At 46.2% G+C, this 24,652-nt stretch overlaps 1 protein-coding gene and 1 long non-coding RNA gene across 3 annotated transcripts in view; one reads left to right on the forward strand and one right to left on the reverse strand.

Moving 5' to 3' along the window:
- LOC116796981 lies at nt 1–24,075 on the reverse strand. Of its 2 annotated transcripts, XR_004360554.1 has the most exons (4): nt 23,981–24,075; nt 11,055–11,083; nt 10,544–10,603; nt 1–2,424 (listed from the first exon to the last, which is right to left on the reverse strand). It is a non-coding gene; the product is annotated as an uncharacterized LOC116796981 (long non-coding RNA). The 2 variants fall into 2 exon arrangements; XR_004360553.1 differs by lacking the exon at nt 10,544–10,603.
- NR6A1 (nuclear receptor subfamily 6 group A member 1) overlaps nt 1–24,652 on the forward strand; it is a 71,104-nt gene that overhangs the window by 8,219 nt on the left and 38,233 nt on the right. The window contains 1 exon segment of the mRNA XM_032708029.1: nt 4,542–4,601. Coding sequence (XP_032563920.1) covers nt 4,559–4,601 — 43 coding nt within the window. The 5' untranslated portion in view covers nt 4,542–4,558.

Raw genomic sequence — 24,652 nt, forward strand, 5'->3', positions numbered from 1 at the left:
TGTCTGTAGAGTGTTTATTGAGGAACGCAGTGCAGGTTCATGGAACATTCAACTCTGTGTAGGTTTCCTTTCAGTTTTGTTGGTAAGCAGGAACTAGGATTGTTTTCTGTGTAAAGGAAAATGAGTAAAAATATTTATCACAATGACCTTACTTCCCACTTCTTTCTGCAAACAGTGTGTGTTTTCAGTGTTGAGGTAAGGCAAGCTCTACCCAATGTAGGGGAAAGGGGAGGAATGTCTCTGTATAGTAAAATTTAGCTGATAAGGGACAATGAATCACCTTTAACTCAGCTCTGCTCAGTAGTAGCTGCTCTGGCGAACTGCAGGCTGGTCATCCTTGTCTCATTCCTTCAGTGGGAAGGGTATGGAGCAAATCCTCCCAAAAGACCCTTCCAGGCACTTGAAGGATAGGAGGGTAATTGGGAACAGTCACTGTGGGTTTATCAAGGGAAGATCATGCCTGACCAGCCTCATTCCTGGATCCTTGAATGAGGAGACAGTAATTTTGTCACTAACTTTAACTTTAGGCAAGGCTTTTGACACAGTCTCTCCCATATCATCTTTGTAGACAAACTGGGTGACAAACTGGGCTGTTTTGTTCAAAGGGTGGCAGTCAAGGGTCCAAGCACTAACTGGTGGCCTGTTATGCTGTGGTTGTCCTTGGGAGTCAATATTAGGGCCAATACTGTTTAGCAATTTTGTCAGCCATGGGGATGATGGGATGGACACACTCGTCACACTTGCAGCTGACACCACGATGAGGGCACAGCTGCTGTTCAGGAGGACCTTCATAACCTGAAGGAAAGGGTTGATTGAAACTTCAAAGTTAAACATTGAGACAAACACCAAGTCCTGCATCTGGAATGCAATAACCCCATGGAATAGTACAGGCTGGGGAGCAGCTCAGCAGGGTGACCTGGGGTCCTGGAGAACCTCACAATGAGTCAGGATGTGCTTGTGGTGGAGACAGCCCATCATGTGCTGGTCTGAGAGCCAGGAGGTTAAGAGGAGCACTGAGTGCCTCCTGTGGGACATGGCAGAGTCACATCTGGAATACCCTGTGCCTGTGGAGGCTGTGCTACGACCACGTCCTTCTGTCTACAGCCCCACAAGCACAGCGTGGGTTTGCCACGTGGATCCATGCCATTGATCCCTGGCAGCTGACTGGGCACGGGGGAAGATGTGACTCACTGGGTCAGCACGTTCTGCTCACTCTCACCTGGGGTCTCCCTGCAGTGCTCAGGGTACTGTGTTTGACCTGCTGTCCCTTCCTGTACATGAGGTGACAGCCTTTGGGGAGGGGGTGCCAAACTCATCTTCAAAGTCCAATACTGTGTCACAGGTTCAGGCTAAGTTCATTTCTGGGAGTAGCCCATATACCCCTTCAATTAGCATAACCAGGGACAAGGGCAGGCAAAGGTCAAGAGAAGTTCAAAATAGCATAACCTCTTTTTGCTGGTGTTCCCAAATGTTCCTGGTCCTGCGAAGCTCTCCAGGCTGGCCTTGCCAGTGTGTTTACCAGACCATTGTAAAAGTCAAAGAACAAGGGCTGGCTTGATACAAGAGAAGTTAGAAATCGAGTGGTTGAGAATAGGTAGCATTGTTGCTTAAAACAGGAGAAATAATTGATTTATGTTATGGTGGCCAATTAGGCTGTAAAGTGAAAAACTCTTAAAGAAACCCTGTGGCTTCAAGGGAGCTTTTTGCTCTGATTCCTACTCAGCAAATAGGGGTACCCCAATAAAGGTCATCAGCTCCATGAGCTGAATTATTAATTCCTTTCATGCCACTCAGGGCTTGTAAACAGTGTATAATACAGGAAAACAATTGGCACTGTTCACTGAGTGGGCAGAGGAGGGGTCAGGGGGTAAATACTTGTATTGGCAGCAGCTGCTCTTCATAGCTGAGCAGACTTTTGTCTTTTTCGTCTTTTAGAGCAAACTACTTTCCAAAATCTTAGCTGGTTGTTAATCCCTATCTCCTCTTCCTTAGCTGAATTGATTTTAGGAGTTTAATGTATTGCATGTCATTATGAAGGTAAAAAGGGCTGGAGGGGAGGGGGTTATGGATAAGAGAGCAAAATCAGCATTGCCATGTTTGATAAAGAGCTGTTTGAATTCTTTTAGTATTGAGATAAATGTTTAAATGCTCCTATCCAAGGCCGGGTGTAGGATAATTAGTTGTGCTTTTATACGCTTACAAAAAAATCCAAGTGTGATTTTGAGATTAATACATTATAAATACCATCTGCCAGTAACACAAGAACAGTAGTGTTGAGGTGTTGCTACTCTTCGATCCCAGAGCTGTGCCATGTTCCACGCCCCGGCTGTGGGATCACCAGGTTCCCAGCAGCACTGGGCAGGACACTGAGGGAATTCTGCCTTCCAACCTGAGCAGCCGGGCTGTGGTGACCACGGTGTCCACCTTGGTGAACATATTAGAAAGAGTTAAAATACATAATTTCAAGCATGAACTGAAATTATCCTTCCCAAGCAGAGCTGAGAAATAGTTACACTTTGTTATGGCAGCCTATAACATGAACAATCTAAAACTAAAGCACTTAAAAGAATTTGTACTGTCTTTCTCCGAACACCGCTCAGAAAGCTCTCTTCAGAAGGCAGTGCAATATTTAGTTGCTTTTTGAATGATACTTGATAAACTATTCCAGATGTTGGCAGGTGTAGCTTTCTCCCGAGTGACTGTTGCTCACACAATGGGTTCTCAGTGCCTGCCCTGTGCCATCTGTCCCCCGTGCTGGGCAGTGACCTCTGTGTGCCAGAGCAGCAGGTAACCCCTGAGTGACCATCTGCTGAGCTGGGCCTTCAGCCTTTCTGAAAGCTGAGTTGTGCTCAGTGCGGAATCTACACCGGCTAAATCTTGCCACTCACAGAAGATTAAAAGTAACTTTAAGCTGCACTTATTTGTTGGCTTAATTTGGCTGTATGTGAAAGCACATGTAGCTTTCAACAGGGAAAAGTACAAAACTCTTCCCAGGGATCTGAAATGGCTGTGCTGCATATGAAGAGTCCTTTTAAGCTTATAAACACACGTATAGTGTGTGAGCTGCTAGCTCCTTTGGAGGGTCAGCAATTCCCACATTAGGGAGACTAAGGTGGCAAATGGGAAGATGCAAAATCATTTTTTCCTCTGGGCACACCACAGGCCTGTGCAGTGTCCTCTGGGTTGTGCCTGTTGGGAAGGTGCAGTCAGCGTGTCATGTGCAGCTTTCTGAACACAGCGAGATGATAAATGAATGTGTGGATGTTCTAGGCAGTAAATGCCTTGATAATTCACTGGGGAATAGGACAGGAACGACCCAGGGCATTGCTGAATAAATCTGTGATTGTGTTTGGTGCTGCTCTGGGCTGTGGCTGCTGCACTCGGAGAGGTGGGAAGGCACGGCAGGAGGATTAACTCACTGTGGTGCTGTGTCTGCTCTCACGTTCTGTAAAAATGGTCTGCTGAAGTGTTTACATTTGTTTGTGGTTTGCCTAATTAGAGCAGAACTTTGCACTTTTCAGTGTAAACAGTGATCCTCGGGGAACTGCCTCCTGCCAGAGAAATGGGAATTGCAGGAATGTGAAAGGCAGGATTTGGGCTGGCAGCACAGCCTGGCTGTGGGCTGGAGTTGTGCTTCTGGGGCTGTGTTCTGTGGTTAGGAATGTAACTTGTAGTGTGCATTTACTGGGTCTTAAAGCTAAACAGGAGTTACAGAGTATATAATTATGTGGGATCTACCAGCACCAAAGTGATGAAGATGGAGACTGATCTGCTTGACTTTGGTGTTTGTGGTGATGTGCTGAGAGGGGTTGTGGTCTTTTCACAGAGATCAAGCCCCAAAGAATGTATCTTTGTTTTACCTAATCTTGGGTTAAAACTGACCCTGTTACTAGAAGATAGGTCTTTCCTGGTTTGGGTCCTGGAAAGGTGGATCCTTCCCAAAACACAGAGGGCATCTGGCATTTGGTTTGGATCACGTTCTGACTTTAGGGTTTTTCATTGGCAAACACAGGCAGGAAGTTCTGTTTCTTCTTTCAGCTGTTAGAAAATAAGGCTTTGGAGTGTCTTGTGTTTAAAAACACTTGTTTTTGATGCTGCTCCAGATCAAATACCAGCATTTTTGCCTGCCTATGGAAGAGGATCTCTCTTCCTATCTGGAATCTTTTAAAAGTGCACCGGACACAGATGGGAGGTCATCATGTCTTTTCATTCCACAGTAATGGTCTGAATGCAGTTTAAAGCTGATGTAATCCAGAATTTTTGTGCTGGAAGTTGTTCTGAATTGATACTCTCAAACCATCACAAATTACAGATTTCCAGTACAAATGCTTGGAAAAGTACATGTGTAGATAACGTGGATGAGATAGACATATCTCGAAAGAGGGAAGGCTGATGCTGTTAAAAACTACCTGCTTCTAAAGCAGCTTCCTCAGGTGACCAAAGACAAGCATATTCAATTTAAGTGTAAATCAAAGTTTTCAAAATAAAAACTTCTTGGTAACATGCACATCACATCTTTTTCATTTTCACTTTCCCATTAGCTACAGATGTGGAGCAGATGAGTTCCTCCTCTCCTGTCCTCCCTATGAACTCCATGGGCAGTAAGTACCCCTTTTCTTGCCACATGATAAGGTGGAATTTCTCATTCTGAGATAATCCAAAGATGTGAACTGATACTCCATAGTAGACTTCGAGAAGTTTTAGAGCTAATGCTTAATCATGGAAGTGGAGTTTCCCATAGCTGAGAGCTGATGAGGTATTTTTGACAAAAGTAGCACAGACCAGGTCTGTATGTGATTATTTCCACCAGCAGAATGCAGGTTGTGTAAGATCCTTTGTCACCAGAGGTATCTCAATGAAGTAGATGCTTGTATGTGAGGGACATAAACCCCTGAGGTGACGGTAAATTCTGTTGACAGGGAAGTATTTATCTGTGGTGTTTCAGTATTAAACTTGGAAAGGTAGAGCCTGGAATTTCTCATGGAACTGAGAGCAGTTGGTGGAATCCTCTGCAATTTCACAGTAATTCTGGGCCTGTAACTTTTTGAGACTTTGAAAATCTGAGCTGCTGGACACCTGAAAAACAGGAATTCAGAATTCCTTCTTAACGCTCCATCTAGTGGCCTTTGCTGTGCAGAGGGACCAGTCGGTGGAATCCACTAGATGGCAACAGGCCCTTGTCAGACTGGGGGGACTGGGAAACCGTGTCCTTAACAGAGGGCTGAGCCTCTGCAAACCCCTCACTCAGGGCAGCTTCTCATCTCACTGTTCGGGAACCCTGTGGATTTTTCAAATCTGCAATTTCAAACAGACAGCTCATTTCAGAAATAATGCTCAGATGTTCAGGCTGCTGAAAGCCCTCCAGAGCCAGGACATTGTCCCTTCCATGTGCCATCGTGCTGGTGGACTTGCACTTCTGTTGGGGAACTTGGGAGAACTGTGGTTCCCCTACAGTGGGAATATGTGGAGCTGTTCTCCTTTGCCATGAGGACAGCTGTGTGGAATGCAGGTATGGCAGGCTCCCAGTTGTAAATGTCTGTGCAGTTATTTGCCTGTTGATTAATAAAAAACACCTTTGTAGGCATCTAGCCAGGTTTTCACGCAGTTGATCATTTTTATGTGGAAACAGATAATTCCACATGCATATGTAGAATAATTTGTCATTTAGAGATGTGTAGTTTATATTGATATATTGGCTAATATTCTGTTGAGCCTTTGTGGCTGACATAGCTCAGATTTACTGCATTCAGGCCTCTCCTGCATTAAAGGGAATTAAAACAAAACTGAATTTTCCACAGTATTCTTCCAGCAGAATGTATCTGCCAATACTAAGAGCAAAGCTGTCCAATATGAGCTGAATGACCCTCTTTTCCCCTTAAACAACTGTGTGTTATTGCTGCTCTGAGTTTGTCTAGCCACAGCTTTCATGTGTTATCTTTTGCTAAACTGAAAAATGCTTGTCAAACATCTGTTCCCTATGAAGATATTTATATAAACTTTTGATAAACTAAATAAACCGAGCTCCTTGAGTTCTTTTGATGTCTCCCTGTCTTTCGATCCCCCCGTCGGTGCTGGTGGGCACCCGGTGGGCAGTGGGGTCTGGCGGGGTCCCCAAAGTGCAGAAGGCCTGCTGGAGCCTCCAGGATGGAGAGATGAGCCCTGGCAATTCCTGCTGGGGCAGATCCCAGATCTCTCCAGCCCCAGCTGTCCCGTGTCTGCACTGGCAGCACTGAACGTGCTGGTGCTCAGCATCACCCTGATGTGCTCTGGGGCAGGCAGATCTCTGGGGGGGTGGCTCTGGTAGGGAGTGAACAGTTGGTGCCACAAACATCTAAAACTTCCCAAGCATGGATTTAAAAACATTCTGAACATGTCTGCTAACCTGTCTTCCCTTAGTAAGTTTTTTTCCCTTGCCTGTCTCATTACTAAACATGATTAAAGCAAAAAAAAAAAAAAATCCTGAGGATTTTTTACAGCAGAGTAGGAAAATGAATTCTTAAGCTTATTTGTGCATCCAGAGTCTTTAAGATCTGTGGAGTGTCTGCTGAAGCCTTTGGCTTGTTGTGCATTGGCAAACAGGGTGATGGCCCCTTTACTGTAGTTTTCCCTGTCTGTCTGAAATGTCTTAGAGTAATTGCAGTGAATTATTTTCACGTGTCCTTGCAGTAAAGATGAACACCTCTGTCGGGACTTCTGTATTTTGTACTTTCATACAGGTGTACGTGGGGGAAACCAGTTGGCTGAAATGTCTGTTTAAAATAACGCACAAGTACTTTCTTGTACATCATGTAAGATGTCGCTGGAAAAAATCCAAATTGTGCACTCTCACTTCCGAGGGAGCCTGCCAAGCATGCTGAAAAATCTGAGATTTCAAAGGCAAAATGTCAAACTGCATAAAAAATGAGTCATTCTCGTTTTGATAATGTTAAAACAATTTGGCAGCCGTGCTTCTGGGCTGCTCACTGTTACATTACTGTAGTAAATTCCCTCTATCAAAGCACCACACTTACCCAGGGTGTTGGTGGAAGTGCTCGTTTTGGGTGACTGAACAGAGCCCTTCACTGTCAGGCTCAGGGAGAGGGGAGATTTTTTTCCTAAAGCTCCACTTTTGCAAAGTTCGGTCTGTGAGTGCGTAACTGTTGAACTTGGTGGAGTTGTTCCTGTGTAGGATTGAACAAGTTCAAGTGTTTTAGCAGAACAAGCACACAGATTTATTTTGAATATTCACCAAACTGGAGTTTAAAAGTCATTAGTGAGTTGTTCTGACTTGAACTGTACAGCAAGCTGAGGGAGATGGCTCCTGTGGGGTATCAGCACAGCGTGCCTCAACAGGCTGCTTCAGAATAAGCCTGTAAACAACTGGAAGAGGAAACAAGGCATAAGAGAAGTGCTTGGACCCTTTACTGCACAGGGAATTGAGTGATACCACTGCTGAGCAGAAGGGGTCCACCATCCCTGGTCTGAGTGGCCCCTCCTCAGAGCGTGGGGGCAGCACAGGGGCCTCCTGCCTTTACTGCACTGCACAGCCCAGCCACAGTGGCATTCCTGGGCACAGCTATGTCATGCCAGTCATTAAAAAATACTTGGAGGGCAGCTTGAGAGGTTGCTCTTCTGTCTCAAGGCAGTGTCAGTTCTGTCTGTCCTGCAGACAGACGTGTGTGCTCCTCCCTGCAGGGCAGGAGGGTCCCTGCCTGCCCCAGGCAGTCAGCCCCAGCTCCTGAACCCTTCCACTATAATCAAAGCTGGCCCTGCCCACCCCAGCCATGGAGAATGTTCTCTGCAGCAGCACCTTTAATCAGTGGCTATTTTCTGCCTTGCTCTGTCCCATTCCTACCCTGTCAATCCAAAGCCCCACAGCTTCAGTCCTTTCTCATCTCACTGGTCACTTTGTACGACCCAGTGCTGTTCCATAGCTGGGCTCACTTAGGAGGAAGTTTCATTTCCTATAACCAGGTAAACTTGTAGTTTTACACTTTACTGAAAGCAAGATATTTACCAGCTGGGCGTAACTTTTATTAAAATTGAGTTAGTTCCTCACCTGTTCTGCCCCTTTAAAAATCCCTGTGCATTTCTTAAGTTACATAATGCTTTTAGCACTCATACTTGCTCATGAAGGAGCTGGATGACATGTCCTGGACCTCTCTGGTGGGATAATGGCACAGCCATGGACCTGCCTTACATGGTTTTGGGAGGCAGAACTTGGATATAAGCACTTCTTTGGCAAACTGTTGCTTTTCTTGCCAGAAAACTGCCCAGGCCATACGAGCCTGTATGGCCTTGGCTATAGGAAGCTGGTCCTTGGCTGTAGGAGGCTGGTCCTTGGCTGTAGGAGGCTGGTCCTTGGCTGGCTGGTCCGCAGTTTGCATTCATTGATCAGTGAGTTGATAGAAATGAAAACCCACCGACAGCAATGAATGTTGATTGCAGCCATGAGGTGCTGAAGATGCTGCTCTGCTGGGAGTGTGTTGTCACAGGGAACAGTCCCTCTGCAGTCATCTTGACCTCAGGATGTACAGCTATTTCAGGGCTCCTCAGTCTTGGTGGCTCTGGCAAGCACACTTTGACTGGGAGAGCAGTAGAATCTTCTTGAGAAACTACCTTAAAAGTAACATAAATCGCCCTTTTTTTTTTTTGTAAAGGTGATTATTTTTGCTTGGTTAATCCACTTTACTACAGATTTTTGCAGCTGGGAACACCTGGTTTGAAGTTTATGGTTCTTGACTCCACGTACACCAAGGGCTTGAAAATGGCACATTCACTGAACTTCCCCTATTCTTGCATTTAAATTATTTTCCCAAAATTCTTTAGAAGCACAATGTTTTCTAACTCCGTGAGGGCTGGGCCTCATCCCAGGAGTATTAACAGTACACCAGCATGAGACATCCTGCTTGAGAGCATTTGTCATGTCCTCCCTGAGGCTGCTGCTTGGCTGTTGAAAGAACCACCAACCCCACCACCATTCCTGAGGTACCCACTGCTCTTGCCAAGTGGTTCAGGATTTGTCAGACCTCCTGGATGGCAGGAAGGCTCTGATGGTGGAGGTGACTACCAGCTGAACCCCCTGCTACTGACACAAAGGCCTGTTTGATGCCCCTTGGTCATTTGATAGACGCACATAAAGATGCCAGGTGTGCTTGGAAGGAACAGCCTTAAGTTTCAACAGCCTGTGCTTTCTCTTGGGCCTCAGACAGGTATCTCTTTTGTTAATCCTGCCCATCTGTGACTGTATACAGAAGCAGAATGATAGATGTTACAAGATCTCCTTCTAGAGCAGTTCAAGACAACATTCCCTGGCACATCCTTTCGGTGTTTCATGGGTCCTGCAGTCCCGTGGGGGCAAAACAAGTGCCTGCAGCCTCGGAAGGCACAGGCTCTCAGAGCCCACAGTCCTACCCCTGATCCCCCAGCTGGGCTGGAGAAGGTTCCACGTAGGTACCACTGAGGTGCCCCAGTCCTTGGCTTTCCATTCCTTTCAAAGGAAAGGTGTTTCCTTGCTTGCCTGGCTGGGAAGCGACAGCCGGAGCTGCAGGAGCAGCTGGGCCCGGCCGTGAGGGAGCCGTGAGGGAGCCGTGAGGGAGCCGGTCCCTGCCCGGCGTTCCCGGTGAGCAGCTGCTGAAATCGAGCGCAGGTTCCTGCGAGCACATGGACTGACATTCCAAAGCTTTTTCCAGCGAAGCTCAAGTTGCCAGCCCAAATGGAAACGAGGTTTCCCTCCTGATCTGGCCTGTATTCTGCTATTTTGAACATACACCGCGCTCAGATTTGTTTCCAAGTGTACCATATGGTGCGGATATGTTCCTGCTTTTGTGCTGCCCATACAAAACCTTCCGCTGCTCTCATACTCTGTTCTGTGGAAATTCTGCTCTAGTATAAAGTTTTAATTTTTTTTAAGGGAAAACAAACATTTCTTATGCACCAATTCACTTTTAGAGAAAGTAGAACTGGAAAAACTCAACCTCCGTAGCTCTTAATATAATCTGTAAATCACGACCTGTTAATGGCAACCACATGTGAAATCACTGAAGGTTCAGGCTTTCCATTCAACAGAGGGTTTGTGATAAACCTCAAGGTACAGTCAACGGTCGATGGTTTTTTCTAGTTCTCAAACTCACCGACAGCGTTGAATGTTCACTGAAGCTATCCAAAGATGGCTGTATACATGCACTGTACATATTTTCCATGCATATGTTTTCCATAGACTGGCAGTGGAAACACTGCTGAGGACTGCACATTCTTTATTGTAAAGTCTTAAACTGCAAAGTATTTTAATTACGAAATGGAACCACAAGGACTAATGAATTGCAGAAGTGTAACACTGGTTATGGATGCTGAGTTGACTTAGTGTTCCTTAAAAAATCTTTGAATGTATCAGAATTGCAGTTGTGGAAAAACCTTTCCTCCTGTGGATATTCATATTCTCAATAGCTGCAACTAAGGGTGTTTATACTGATTCAGATTCCTTTATAAAATTCACTTAAAAAATAAAAAAGTTATGGGGGCACCTATAACTTTAAACCAACAGAAGTGAGAGCAGGGGACCTACTTCTTAACCGAGTGCATAATCTCTGTATTTCTACAGCTCCTGTCCCCTCTCTTCTTTCCCCTGAAAAGAGGAAAATGGGATTTATTCTCTTTAAGTCTCTATATTGGATCTAATTATCACCACCTTTTCCACCTGGCTTGCATGGTTTGAGAGAGGAATTATTTGCAGTTTGTTTGTTAAAAATTAAATCTGCTGCTGTATCTGAAATATATTTACTGTGACTGAAGTGGAGCCTGCAGAGTCCATGGGGATAATTTACAGCTTAAATTCCGGAGAGTTGCTTTAAATTCGGAGTATTTTCTCTTGTTGTAGGGATGATAAGTGTGTCTCTGAACATCCTGAGCTAATACATGTAACTTAACAGTAAGTGTATTGTCTCATAAAGTACTTGAAGCAATCTCACTCCAGGAATACAGACTGTAGTCTGCACTTAAACTGATTGATTTTAATGGTATCATTAAACATCAACTGATACTGAAAATCAAAAGAATTCTCCGAAAATTAGTCTCACCTTTTTCTTGCCGTCTTTTGGAGTAGGAGCTGGTGGAAAGAACAAAGACAATTTGAATTAATCACAAGCAGTGCTCAGCCTTGAGTGTTAAGCCTCAGGAGTGTCCCAGAGCGGAGGGTGACTACATGTGGTGGGTATAACATAAATCAAGGAAACTGAGTTCAAGTGAAGCATGAAATTTTGGTTTTAACAAACCAAAACAGTGTGTTTATATTTAAACTACATTGTGAGAGAGGCTTTTTTCTCAGTTCACTACTTCTTCCTTCTTTTATACCTCCACTGACCTTCGAGGCGGTAACTTTCATCTTCTCGTTTCGTGATTTTAGAGCCTGAATTTCTTCTGAATGTTAAAAACAAACTGTTCATGTTATTTCTATATCCTGGCTGTACACTCCTTCCCCCTTGCAAAGTTCAAAGCTCTCCATCAAGCTGGATTTTTGGACAGATTCCGAAATGATAAAACAGTTCTCTGGAAACACTAAGAGGGCAATATGTGCAAGGCACACTCCAAAAGTTACAGTCTGCACTGAACCTTAACATACCTTCCTCTCAGACTTCTTTTGCTTAGGAAGCACCAAAACCAGCCCAGAGCTGAGAGCTGCCACCTCTATTGTTATTGCTTAATTATTATTTTCTGTCAGGAAAACAGCATTAGGTGGAGCTGACACCCTCTCCAGATGCTGGAGGCAGGGGGCCATGGGGCAGGGGTCCCTTAAAGCCCGACTCTGTTAGTTCTGTGCGTGGAATGCCTTGTAAACTGGGATCCCTGTGAGCTCAGCAGTGTAATGGCACCAGTCAGGGAGGCAGTGACTGCTGCCTAGACCTTTACAATGAAAATATTGTACATTCAGAGCATGCGGGGTTTTCTTTCAACTTACAGTGGAGAGAGTGGATTTCTCTACAAAGAAAATGGTTTCCTCAAAATCTGCATACAAACCCTGAAACACAGAGGTTAAACCTGGTAACTCGAGTATGAGGACAGGATTTAGTTAATTTTGTGGATGTTTCTGGTGCTCTGGGTATTTACGGCGCCTGAACAATTCTTACACCCTAATTCAATCATTCTATTAGCTCCTCACAATAAGGCTTTTATTTATAGCAGGGCAGGAATCCCAGCAGCACTGCCCTGAAGTATCACTAAATAAATTTAACATATGCATCTGGTAGTAAAGCAGCTTCCCTTTCTCTCCCACCCCCTGTGCTGTAGCTGTGACTCTCACAAGGGAGGTGTGTGACCCCAGGGATGGAAATCGGGGCCAAGACTCTGCTCAGCACATGACAGTGTCTCACTGCCTGCCTGGAGCATCCATGTAAATGCCATGTGCAAGCACATTTGCTTTGTCCTGGAACAAGCTTTAACTGTAATATAAAAATGTGTTTTCTTTATCAAGGTAAATGACTTCATCAGGGTAAGCACACAAATACACCTTGGGGAGACACAAGGATGGAATTGCTGGCAGTAATTTTAGTTATTGCTGTTTCATTGAAATTCGGGTGTTTAAGTAGCAATGCCATGGCCAAACACTTCAGATTCAGCAGTCTTCTACAATTAGCACTGGAGATTATTTTTAACTGTCCAAAAATTCCTTGGTCTGACAGTTGACAAGTCTTGGGACTATAGGAAATCAGGGCACAAAGTTTCCAGTCTGTTCCATTTGCCCCTTTAGGACGTAGTGCTTTGGTGGTGATCCTAGAGAAAATAAATGCAGATCTCTCCTGGAACCTGAGAGAAATGCTGTTAATACCAGTTTCCAGTGATTTATGGAGGACTTATCAAGTTCTTTTGATCTCATTCTGAGTTGACAAGCTTGCTTGTGGATGCATCATACCACAGCCTTCTGTAAGGTGTCTGACTTAATACCGAATGACAATTTAAACTGGTATGATACAAATTTGCTGTGGCAAATGTTAAAAGGATTAACAAATGACAAACAGGGAGGTCTCAGCACAATTCCAAGTGGGAACTTGATCCAGTTGGCGCAGCCTTGGAGTGACTGTTGGCCACGTCCTAAAGCATCAAGGTTACTGGCCTGGGAGAAATGGAATATCCCATTTTAGCAGATTTGGGGGTTTTTTTAGACAGAAAAGTGACACAAATTTGGATCTCTAGATAAATCAAGTGTAAATGAATGGTTTAGTACAGTCAAATGCAAAGTTACATGTTTGGGAACAAGGAATACAGACCATGTGTGAGGATAAAGGACTCGGCTGCATGAAGCAGTACTTGCCATGGAGATAATTAACTGCATGTGTGTGCACAATCTGAGTCTTACTACTGTGCAAACAATGAAATATTGAACAGGAACAGAGGCTGGTGCATCTGCATTTAGTTCTCCTGAAATTGCTGAAATGATACTTTATCCAGTTCTGGCACAGGCTGCCCTAAAGACATCTCTGAGCTGAACAGGTTTCTGAGAGGATGAGTGAAGAGCAATTAAATAATCAGAAAGACTGTCACCAGTAAAATAGAGTTCTCTGAGGTCAAACAGTGAAGGCTCAGGAGTTCTGTCCTGTCTGTTAATATCTTTACCTGCACAAATGAGCCAGTTAGAGCACAGCAACCCTGCCCTGGGCTTGGGAATGGGTCTGTCTTCACAGGGGGGAAGCAGAACCTTGGCAGCAGGTGTTAGCAGGGAAAAATGGCTCTTCAGAAACTCGAGGTATGAACTCTGTTTCAAGAGCATATGAAGGACTGGGAAACTTTTCTGACCTACAGGGATGTGATTTTGCACCAAAATTATACTAGACACTCCTTATTCTTGAAAAATATTAGACTAAGACTCAGCAAGTCATTTTAGCAGAAAAGCAAAATTATTTTGGTTTTGCTAAACATGATAATATTTTAAAATAAGGCATTTGTGAGTGAGCTAGTCAGCATCTGCAACCTGACAACCCAGGCTGAGTAATGAGATGCCATGTATTTTTTTAGGCGCCTTACTGAACTCTTTCTGAGCCATTAAAATGGTGAAATAGTTGTATTTTTTAAGCACAACTTGTTTTATCTCTCTAGAACACACATGCAAGCCCTCAGAATCAAACCCTCCATCTCCTGTAACCTGCTAAAGGAAGTGTTTGTCACATTTGCTTGTAGTGAGAAGGGCGGTGGGGGCTGGAAGACACGACCATGGGCAGGAGCTTCCTTGCTGACCTACTTACTCAGCAGTGATCACCCTGGATTAGACTCCAGCTCGCTGTCCTGTCTCCAGAATTGTTTCTGTGCAAGGGAAGGGATGGGACACACGATGACTCGAGCCCTGTCTGCCTCTACACCACGTTTCCTGAAGGCTGAGCACAGTCTCACCCAGGCGGGCTGGGGAGGGGATAAGGAGCTTCTTCAGGACTGTAAGAGCTTCCCAGCACCCCAAGGGTGGTGCAAGGGATGTTGTTCTGAGCAGACCCATCAGGGATGGGTTTGGAGGAGGCTGCATTTGTGAGCTGTTTGTACCTGCAGCTGCAGGGAACAGAACTGACCTCGGCCCTGGATGTCTCAGTAATGGTGTCATCATCCCATTTCACACAACTTCAGAAATTGTCTTTGTTGGGAAAAACTACCTTGATGTTTGGGACCACTTTTGAATTGCAGCTGTTGGCTGCACTCAATAAAGCAGTTCTGACTCTTAAAATACAGTCAAACCAGTGGCTAATGGATGTTTGGAGAAGGATACAAGGAGGAGAAGCTCACACATTTCCTGCTAATCATCTCCTGTCTTCCAGACGTTTTTCAACACACAGAGACTTCTGGAGACAGGCTTCTGTGCCTTCAGTCACCAGGAATGCCTTTTTCTCTTCATGAATTTGCACAGCTTCCCTGTGAACTTCTATCCCATCTTTTAAGAGAATATTTGTTGCCATGAAGATGATTGGCTGTGTTAGATCCATCACTTTTAATGGAGAGGAATCTCAGGTGTCCTCCTGATGGATTCCTGCAGTTGCACTATGCCCTGGCACATCTGATGCTGGGTAAGCAGCTTTGGGAGATATAAATAACATTGTCTCTTCTGCTGTATTAAACATGCTCACAGTTCTCCATCACTGCAGTACTGCACTGCTCCACACCCAGGACACCTTACATTCATTGTGGTGAATTTAGGATAAGTGCTTCTTCAGAAGATCCTCCTGTGCTCACTGTTCTTGGCTGGTAACTCTGTGTCTGTGAAGATCAAAAGATTTCCCATCAGCTGTGAATTCAGGCATAGTTCCTGTGCCTCGGTTTCGGGAAGGAGAGAGATGATCCTAACTGCAGATGATTCTGTTACCGAGATTGTTTTCTGCCTTTTAGCATTTTAGAGATTGCTGGCAGAGTCATCAGTCTGACAGTCTTCACAAAAATTAGTTCTTCTTTTGCAGGGAATTGCCTTGTTGTGCTGAGGTTGGAACGAGCTGGACTTAGCCAGTCTCTGCCAGGGCAGGGAGGGCAGGAAGCACCGTGGGTTCTCCTGCTGGTCCCAAAGGTCAGAGTGATGCCCTTGTTATTGCTTCTGGGATGTGTAAATGTAGCTGGAGATGAGAATGGCTTTGGCATTAAGATCTCCTTTGGTTGGGTGAGGCAGTGCCACTGTGCCCGTGCTGGGTGGGCTCACCCCAAGCACGACGCCCGCCCCTGGGGTGTGTTTTACAGGCACCATTTCAGTTCTCCCTTGTGAGATACTGAAGACACGCCCAGAACCTGCACATGCAGTGGGCAAACAGGGAAAATACACTGCAGAGTAATGGGGAGAGAAATTGGAGGTGTTTGTTTTGTTTATATGGGTTGATCTCTGAAGACTATACTAAAGTGTGATCCCTGCTGCATAAGGGAAGGCCCATTCCTGAGCAGGATGTTTCAGAGATGGTTTTGTGGGACTCCAGACTGGGGACATGACTCCAATAGAATCCCCTGTTCACACAGGGGATCATATACAACATTACAAAAATGCAATTTTTTTTTTTCATGTGCTAACTGGGTCTTTTAATTCACTGTTTGAAATATTAGCAATTCCAGGTGGATAAAGCTTAGCTTATCTGCTTGGGAAGTTGTATGGATGGAGAGCGATCCAGTGAAGGATTTGCTTTTCATAATCATAATGTCTTCTCATGATTCGATGGTTACTGTCCCTTTGAAGATAATTAGTTCCTGTTTTTCAGCTTTATAATCCAGCAATTCTCATCTGTTAGACTTCAAGATTTGGAGTTCTTCTCAAAAGAAACACCTGTAAAATCTCACTTTTTGGCTCAGTTTTGGCAGCGTGGCACCTCCAGGTCAGTTTTACTTTGCCATCTTGTAAGACTCCATTTCATGATACACTCAGTGCAATAAAGATTTTACTTCCAATAACTGTAAATAACTGAAGCAAAGAAAATGACATTACAATGACATTGTAATGAGCGGGAAAAAAACAGGTGAGGATCCATCCTCTCCATCCTCCTCCCAGAGGTTATGAGATTTCTCATCCCTTCCCAGCGTTATTCTTTCCACGAGCGTGTCTTCCTCGTGAGCTGAAGGGGTGCCACACAGAACAAGTGCTGACCTCCCTGAACCTCTGCAGGATCCTGGCTCCTGTCTCCTGGCTGTGGTCACTCCCATCCAGCCACGGCAGGTGCCACAAAGCCTCGATGTCCGTGCTCTGTGCTGTCAGGGAAACACGTCCTCACGCCTGCATGGGGTCCCATCCCCACGATGGATGGATTTCCACTGTGTCTCGTTGCTGTTTGTTCCCATTTTCACACCAAATTCATTCAGCCTTGTTTACAAATGATCTGAATGTGCCTTGATCACACAGCACTGGCTTCAGAGTTTCAACCATGTTTCTGTGGGACTTCCCTCCCATTGCTCTTTGTGCGGCTCAGCCAGAGCAGCACATCTTTAAATGTTCCTCAGGTGTTAAAATTTAAAATAGAAGTGTCTTCAAAGACTCTTGTAGAATAACTAACTGTGATTTGGGGGAAAAAAAAAAGAGGCGGTCTCTTCTATCTGGTTACCAGGCAAATATTCTGTTGGAAGAAAGACTTCCTCCCCCGCCTCTTATATATTTAATTTCTTTGCTTTTGTGTGCTTTTAAATATTGGATGGATGTGGATATGACCCCCAGGTGAGCAGGACTCAGCCATTCTTCTCTGAATTATACATTTAGCCTATTTAAATGCAGCCATCATGTGAAACAAAAAGGAGAAAATGTACTTATGTTCATTTAGAAGAATGATCTTTGGATAACGTCACCCAAATATTGCCGGGTTTTATCTTGCCTATAAAATAAATTGGTCCCAGTGTGCTGTGAGATGCACATAAAAGTTTGAATATGAAAGTAGTATAAAATTCAGATGAATTGGTAGAACTGGCTTTAGAATTTTGAAAAAATGGGAACAGATTTCCTAAGTACGGTGTATGAGGGAGGGATGTACTGCAGATTTTAATTTGTGAATCTCAATCTGTTGGCATTTTTTCTTTTTTTTTTTTTGGTGTCCTTTCTCCTGCTGTTTGATCATATTACCAGCCTTTTGTCCTGGGGTGTCATGAGAGCACAAGTGTTCCAGATGTGCTCTGTACCCCAACATGATGAGCCACAGAGACTGATGATGATGATAATGCCCAGGTCTGGTCTTTGGATTGTGGGTTCTGCAATCACTTCAGTATTTTTATAGTTTTAGCACTGAACTCATTGGTGTTTGAAAATAGTTTCTAATATTTTAAGATGCACCTTCTGCCCTTCCCTCTCCCAATACTTACACCAACAAGAGGGGGGTTTGCATGATCTCTGTTCCAGTAATTGGTTTCTACCGGAACAATTAAGAGCTGTGAGAGGAAATCTGTCATAAAATGTTCCAAATGGAAATCTGCTTTTATGTGGTTTCAGAATGACAACCCAGCAGGCATAGGTGGATGTGCTGTAAAGTGTCAGGATTCAGATGGCACCATCCTTATCCTCAGTAAACAGGTGGGTCTGGGAGGGACGTCTGGATCTGGGCAATCCACACCAGCTCTCCTCCCTGGGCACCACAAAGCTCACACAGATACAAACAAAACAGCCTCACTCAAATATTTCTGTATGTTCTTCTTTTCCAAAGTAGACTGTGGAAATATTGCATCTACCCACTGGTTACTGAGGGTAAAAAATGAATTAAATAGGGCAAACAAAGCTGCAGCTAAGCTATTATGTATTTCAGATTGCTAAGTATTTGGCATGTGGACCAAATGCTTTAGATTATAAGGCATAAGCCTTTCAGAACCTTAAGTTATTTTAAAATTAAATGGATGACAGGCACAGGTCTGCTGCATGGATTTGATTTTCTTTGTGTCTTAGCAGAAGTAGTAAGCAATGTCTGTAAGTATCTAATAAAGCTATTTTTTGCTATTACAGGGAGGTTTGCTATGAGAAACAGAACTGAGAGAGGACCACATTTTCAATAAAACAAATTGAACAGATTCTCAGAAATCTAGGTCACAGTAACAGATGACCTATACATGGTCCTAGTTTTTGATGCAACTGTCTAATCTGCTCTGAGAGTACTAGCCAGACATCATTCCTAATTGACCTTGATATTCAGTGAACAGAAAGAAAGCTAAAGCCACATGATATTTAAATCTTTAGCAGAAAAAAAATATATGGCAAACTTGAACGCATTCTGTTTTATAACTAGGAATCTTTTTAAGGTGAACCTTGTCTGCAAACGTGTTGATCATCTTAAAAATCTGAATTTGAGGCTCCACCTAAAGAAATAAATCTGACTACCAAGAGCCATTCATTATGCCCAGTTCCAGGGGAGGGTTTTATGTCCCCGCATACACACACTGTAACGCCCTGTTGGACTCCCCCCAGCCTCTCCTGTGCAGGTCCAGTGTTCTCTGGCGAGGTGGGAGCTCTCCCTGCCCGGACTGGGGGGCTCAGCTCAGCACGAGCCCCCGGGTGCCCAGCTCTGGTTATGTAAATGGAGCTGCTGCCACTCCGGGGCACTGTGTGCGTGCAGCTGGAAATGTAAATATGGGAGACTGGGAATTGCAGAGTGTGGTGAAACCCTGACCACCTCTGCTCATAGCCCAGACGGATCCTTCTCGGTCATGACACCAGGCTGGAGGTGCAGCGCTGTTTACAGAGGCACTGCGGATGGCACACCAGAGGAGAGGGACAGGCACTCTTGTGCTAAAATAATTATGGTCAAAGCCCAAAAGAAATGAAGTAGGAAAGCCTCGAACGCTCATATGACAAGGTGTTTTTCAAGAAAACTATAAACTGATTTAGGTTAGCAAGTTAAGAATCAGTCCCCGTATTGCTGGAATGTTTGGGATGGGTAACATGGATAACCTATGGCTTGCTGGCCCCCTTCCGTTTCAGTGTGCCTGTACTGGACGGGCAGTGGCTGTGTCACCACGGCGCTCACCGTGCCCGGGCTGGAGCCACACCAGAGCACACGGCCCCTGTCACCCGTGTGCCAGAGCAGCTGGAGCTGTGCTGCAGAGCAGCCTCGTGTGAGCCGAGGGCAGCGCCCTGGGCGGGCACGTTCCCGCTCCGCGTGCCCGTCCAGCCCGCCCGCCGCGTTCCCCTGCCCTTAATCACAGCTTGGCATCGCAGCCCAGACTGTCTGGCCTTTCCGAGGGAAACACGGGTTAACCACAGGTCTGAGTAACCCAAACTGGGGAGGATTCCCAAAGTAGGAATGGTGGAAAGGGACCTGCTACCAGGTGGCAGAATTCCCGTTCCCAGGCTCCCTGCAATATTCATTCACGCACGTGTGTATTTAGGTGGCACAATTAACTGCCAATGCAGGAGGGTTCTTGGGGTTGAGATGCAGCAGTCAACACATGGAAATGGGCAGTTTTACCCAGGTCATTCCTGGCAGTTGGGTTCATTTCTTTGTGTTACAGCTCAGGGCAGCTGCAGATGGTTTGAGCTACTCTCGGCAGAACAGGGAGAGCAGGAATGACTGAAGTCTGTTTGAAAAGGTGATGTCACCAGTCTGTATGTCCATGGGGCTTCTTAGGGAAACACATGCTTCCATGTTACCCTTAACATCAAAACACCCAATTGTTGTCTTTTGAGTTCTTAACATTTGAAACTGTTGAGTGCCATTAATCAATGCTGTGGGTTTGAAACCATTACAGCATCTGCTGGCTATTATTAAGATAAAATGAAATTCTTAGGATTCCACATTTTTTGTTAAATTGCCAAGTCTATTGTGAGATCTCAGCATACCTGACACATTTTTATTGGCAACCAACCCTGTAATGCAATACTGTATTTTACTGGCGGGATTATACACTGCAACTTCCAAGGCTGTTAGTGGTCCAGGCTTTTTAAGCTTTCCCTTGGAACAGCCATAACTGGAGTTGAGAAAACTGACTTTGGAATTATCTGTTATTTCTATGTGCAGTTTAAATAAACCCTGACCACATAAGAAGAGCCATCAACATCCTTTTCTTATGTGTCTGATGGGATTATTCCCATGTCCAGGTTGAGTCTGTGGATGTTGTCAGGGGCAGGTTATGCCCAGACATTCCTCTTGTGGCTGTTTTGATTAGGCAGTTCTTTTTGCCAACCTATAATGTTCTGGTTTCCATTCAAAACTATCTCCTTAACAGGTACTCAAACTCTTACAATGCAATTGCAAGGACAGAATTTAACTTTTCAGCACGTTTTTTTTTAGGCAGCACTTTCAAGGGGTAGGTTTTAAAATCAGCATCTAGGTGAATTAGCAGTCTTACAGGTAACAGAAAAGTTGCTGTATTTTAAGAATACCGTGGAATTTCATCTAAAAGTGCTTTGTAGATAAAGCCATCAATATCCTTACATTTATTAAAAATAATAATATTTTTGTCCAAAGGCTTATTTTAGCTAGGTCCTTGCGGGTTTGTCAGTACCAGCAAGAAACAAAAATCAAAATAGCTTGATTGTAATCTAGCCTGATTCTTATCACCTAAGTTTTACTGAGAAGTAATACACCCAAGCCATTGTACTCCATCAGGAGAATTCAAGGAAATTATATAATTGCTCAGACAAAACTGACTCCTGTGAAAAGTACTTACATTCATATTTGTATTTCTAATGTTCTGATATAGCAGCTGAAAATTCTATGAGCTAGCCCCTCACATGAGCGGGTGTTTGTTAATCATACAAGTAGCACCTTTTTTAACAGTGTGTTGGTTTAGTCATCCAGCCTTTTTTTGTCCTACGTTGCTCAAAGGAGCAGTGGAAGCAAGTCCATCATCTGTCTCAAGGGCTGGTGCAGAGCATCAGCACCGCTCTTCCCAGGTGTCTCCCAAACATCCTGGAAAATGGACCTTCCTCACTTTAAAATTCTTCCCCTTTTCAACGTGCTTAATATGGACGCAAACAGCCCAGCGTTTGTTTCTGTATTCTGTGATGCTTTGTATCTCTGCTGCTCATAACAAACACACACATTTCCCAAATGCAATATACAACTCTCACTTTCATTGTTTTTCCTGGGTGGTGAAGAGCCAAGTCATCCCATTCCTGCTGCAGTCACAGCAACGCTCCCACCTAGAGACACCCTGACACTGTGTTCCTGGGAGAATTCTAAGAGTCTTAAAATCCCATGGGTCCAGGTGTTTCATGTGGCACTAAGGTGGTAGAGGAGGGACGATTTATGGAAAAATACAAAAAAAAAAAAAACAAGAGGAGGACCAGCCACAAACCTCCTGCTCCTTGGGTGAGGATGGCCCCGGCCGCGGCGCCGCGCACAGCAAGGGGTTGGCTTCTCAGCTAATAAAACCCGCTGGTTGGGTTTCTAATCTCAATAATTTCTGCTCATTGGCTCCAATCAGCGGATTAATGCCCAGTCTCCGAGCAGTTCTCATTTTAACTCCAGACTGGGGGGAAAGCAGGGGAAATGGGAGGTACCAGACACTGAGCGCTTTGGGTTTTCTTATTTATTTTGGTGTTTGCCAAGTTGACACAACTGAGCGATGTCCTCCTCCACAGCTGGTACTGGAGCTGCATGGAGTAAATTTACTGAACCTTTTAGGATGAAATCAGCTGTCCAGCCTCATCCTCTTACAGCCACCACTAAAACAAATCTATTAGAACACCACCCCATCTCAAGCTAGACATCAGCTGCCTCGGTAACAAATCTCTGCTTTTATAAACACTTTGAGGTTTTCTAGTCCTCAAATTCTTTTAATTTCCCCCTCCTCACATTCCCCAAATTAAATTCTCCAGCCAGATCATACTTCTGCCTTCCAGACCCGGGGCAGCTGAAAAGTAACCATATGGACTTCATGATTTTATGTACTGCGACAATAAAGCTTTTATGACATTCTAGGTGGTTAAAAATGGCAGTCAGGAGCTCTTAAACATGGCACAGGCATGTTGCTGTTCTGAACCGACAGACCTGCCAACAGTGCATCAAAAGCTGTAATTTCCTGTGCAGTGAAGCCCCTATCTCTGCTGCCTCCAGCTTTGTGTCCCAGGGCTTGTGCCTGTGTGCTAACAAATCTCTATTGTCCAGCGGGGCGAATAGTGGCTGGGACCAAAGAATTGCTGTCTGGTTTCTATTCAAATCCAGGTAGTCAGAGATATGAATGGAGTTTCTCGAACAGCCATGTGAATAACCTCTGCTCTGCGTGGAGCTGCAGGCGCTGCCCGGCTGCTCTGCGCCACGGCTGCGGGGAGCACACCGCTTGGAAACACCACTTTTAATGCTCCTCATGGCTTTTAATACTTATTAACTCTTAAAATCTGCTATCTCGCATTCCTGGACAAAACAAGGAGGGTAAATCATCCCCTTCTCAACTTTCTGAACTTGTGGAGGAATTCTACTCAGAGCTTTCATAATGGGCTGGTTTTGCTGAGAAAACGATAGGAAAAGTTTATGAAAATTATTTTCTTAGACAATGCCAGATTTTTAAGTGTACGCTGACCACCTTTTATCGTGCACAGAGCCCAAGTGTCACAGCTAATCACTGCAGAGGGTCTGGGGGGAAAACAAGTTAAATTTCTTTTAGATATCTTATACAGAGCCCATTGTGAGCGTCACAGTAAATCACTGCAGATGGTCTGGAGGGGTAAAGACGTTAGATTTCTTCTAGATGTTGTATACAGGGTCCATTGCAAGCGTCACAGTTAATCACTGCCGACAGTCTGAGAGCAAATGTGTTAAATTTCTTTTAGAGCAAGTTATGATAAGAAAAATATCGGGTATGACAGAGCAAGAAGTGGAGGAATACTGCACGTGGGGGCTCATTTTATTGCAGTTTTTTTGTATTTTCAGTGGTTTTGGTAATTAACGTGAGGCTGATGGAATCGAGCCCCGCGCGGCCACAGAACGAGACCCCCGACACCGGGGCTGTCTCACCCCCCTCCCACCACCACAACTGTCGCTAAGCTGTCGCCGGTCGCGATAGTGTCCGCGGGCGGGGCGGCCGAGCGCTCGCCCCCGCAGGTGCCACCGGGGCCAGACAAAAGGGGGTCCGGGGGCTCGTCTCCCTCTCGCCGTCCCCGCCCGGGGCTCGGCGGTGCCGGGCGCTGCCGCCGCGGGGCGGGGACGGCGTGTCTGGGGCTGCCCCCCTCCTTTGTGTCCCCGTCTGGCTCAGTTCCTCCCCGCCAGCCCTCGGCGACACGCGTGTCTGGTTACCGACCCGCACCCGCGAGCAACTTCGGCGCCGCGGAATCGCTCGAGTTTCTGCTTCTTCACCGGGGGAGGAGGGAATAAAGGGGGGGTGCTGCCTGTTCCCCCCTCCCCCGGTACCGGCGGGGAGCGGCTGCTCCAGCTGCGTTACATTAGCGGATATAACATATATATATCTATGTACACATATATTAAAAAAAAAAAAAAAAGCGCTTCTGTTGGAGAACAAAGGAGCACGTGCAGAAATGAGACTGGAAGAATAAAATATAAATAATAAAAAAAAAAAGCCCGGCGGCGGGTCGGGGCGCAGCGCGACCCCCGCCCCCCCGGCGGCTCCCCCCGGCCCGGCGGCACTCGGATTAACGCCTTACCTGGCGGGGCGCTCCCGGGCACGGCTCGGCGCTGGGCTGGCTCTCCCCCAAGTTGCGGGCGGCCCGGCGGCTGCCGAGGCGGAGCGGCGGCCCCCGTCGCGGTGCGGGCGGGGCGGGAAGGGCGGCCGGACCCGCCGAACCCCCGCGGCCGCCGCGCCCGCGCCCCCGCCCCGCTTTATAGCGCCCGCTGACGGGCGGCCGCGCGCCCGGTCACGTGCGCGCCGCCGCCGCGCCATTGGCCGCGCGGGGCGCGGGGGCCGGCTCCTGATTGGGCCGCGCGCGCGCCCGGAGGGCCCGTCCCGCCCCCCGGCGGGCGCGGGGCGGGGCTGTTCGGGGCCGGCGGAGGGGCCGGGGCCGTTCGGGGCCGGCGGAGGGGCCGCGCTGAGGGGCCAAAGCCCCGCACCTGCCCCGCGCCTCCCGCACCGCGCGGGCTCCGTGTGCCCGCCCGGCCCCTCACGGGCCCGGCCCCGCCCCGGCCCCGCCCGGCGGCACCCGCCGCGGGGCTGTCAGCCGCCCGGCGGGCGGCGGCGGGGCCTGGTTCCGCCGGCTCCCGAGCCCCGGCCGGGTTATGCCCGGGCGTTTCCGGCCACCAGGAAATTGGGTTACGGGCAAAGCCGGGCAACGGCGCGAGGCCGCTTCGTGGTCGCACTTAAAGACTCTAAGATGTGTCAC

The sequence above is a fragment of the Chiroxiphia lanceolata genome, chromosome 21 (assembly GCF_009829145.1).
Source record: "Chiroxiphia lanceolata isolate bChiLan1 chromosome 21, bChiLan1.pri, whole genome shotgun sequence".
Lineage (NCBI taxonomy): Eukaryota > Metazoa > Chordata > Aves > Passeriformes > Pipridae > Chiroxiphia > Chiroxiphia lanceolata.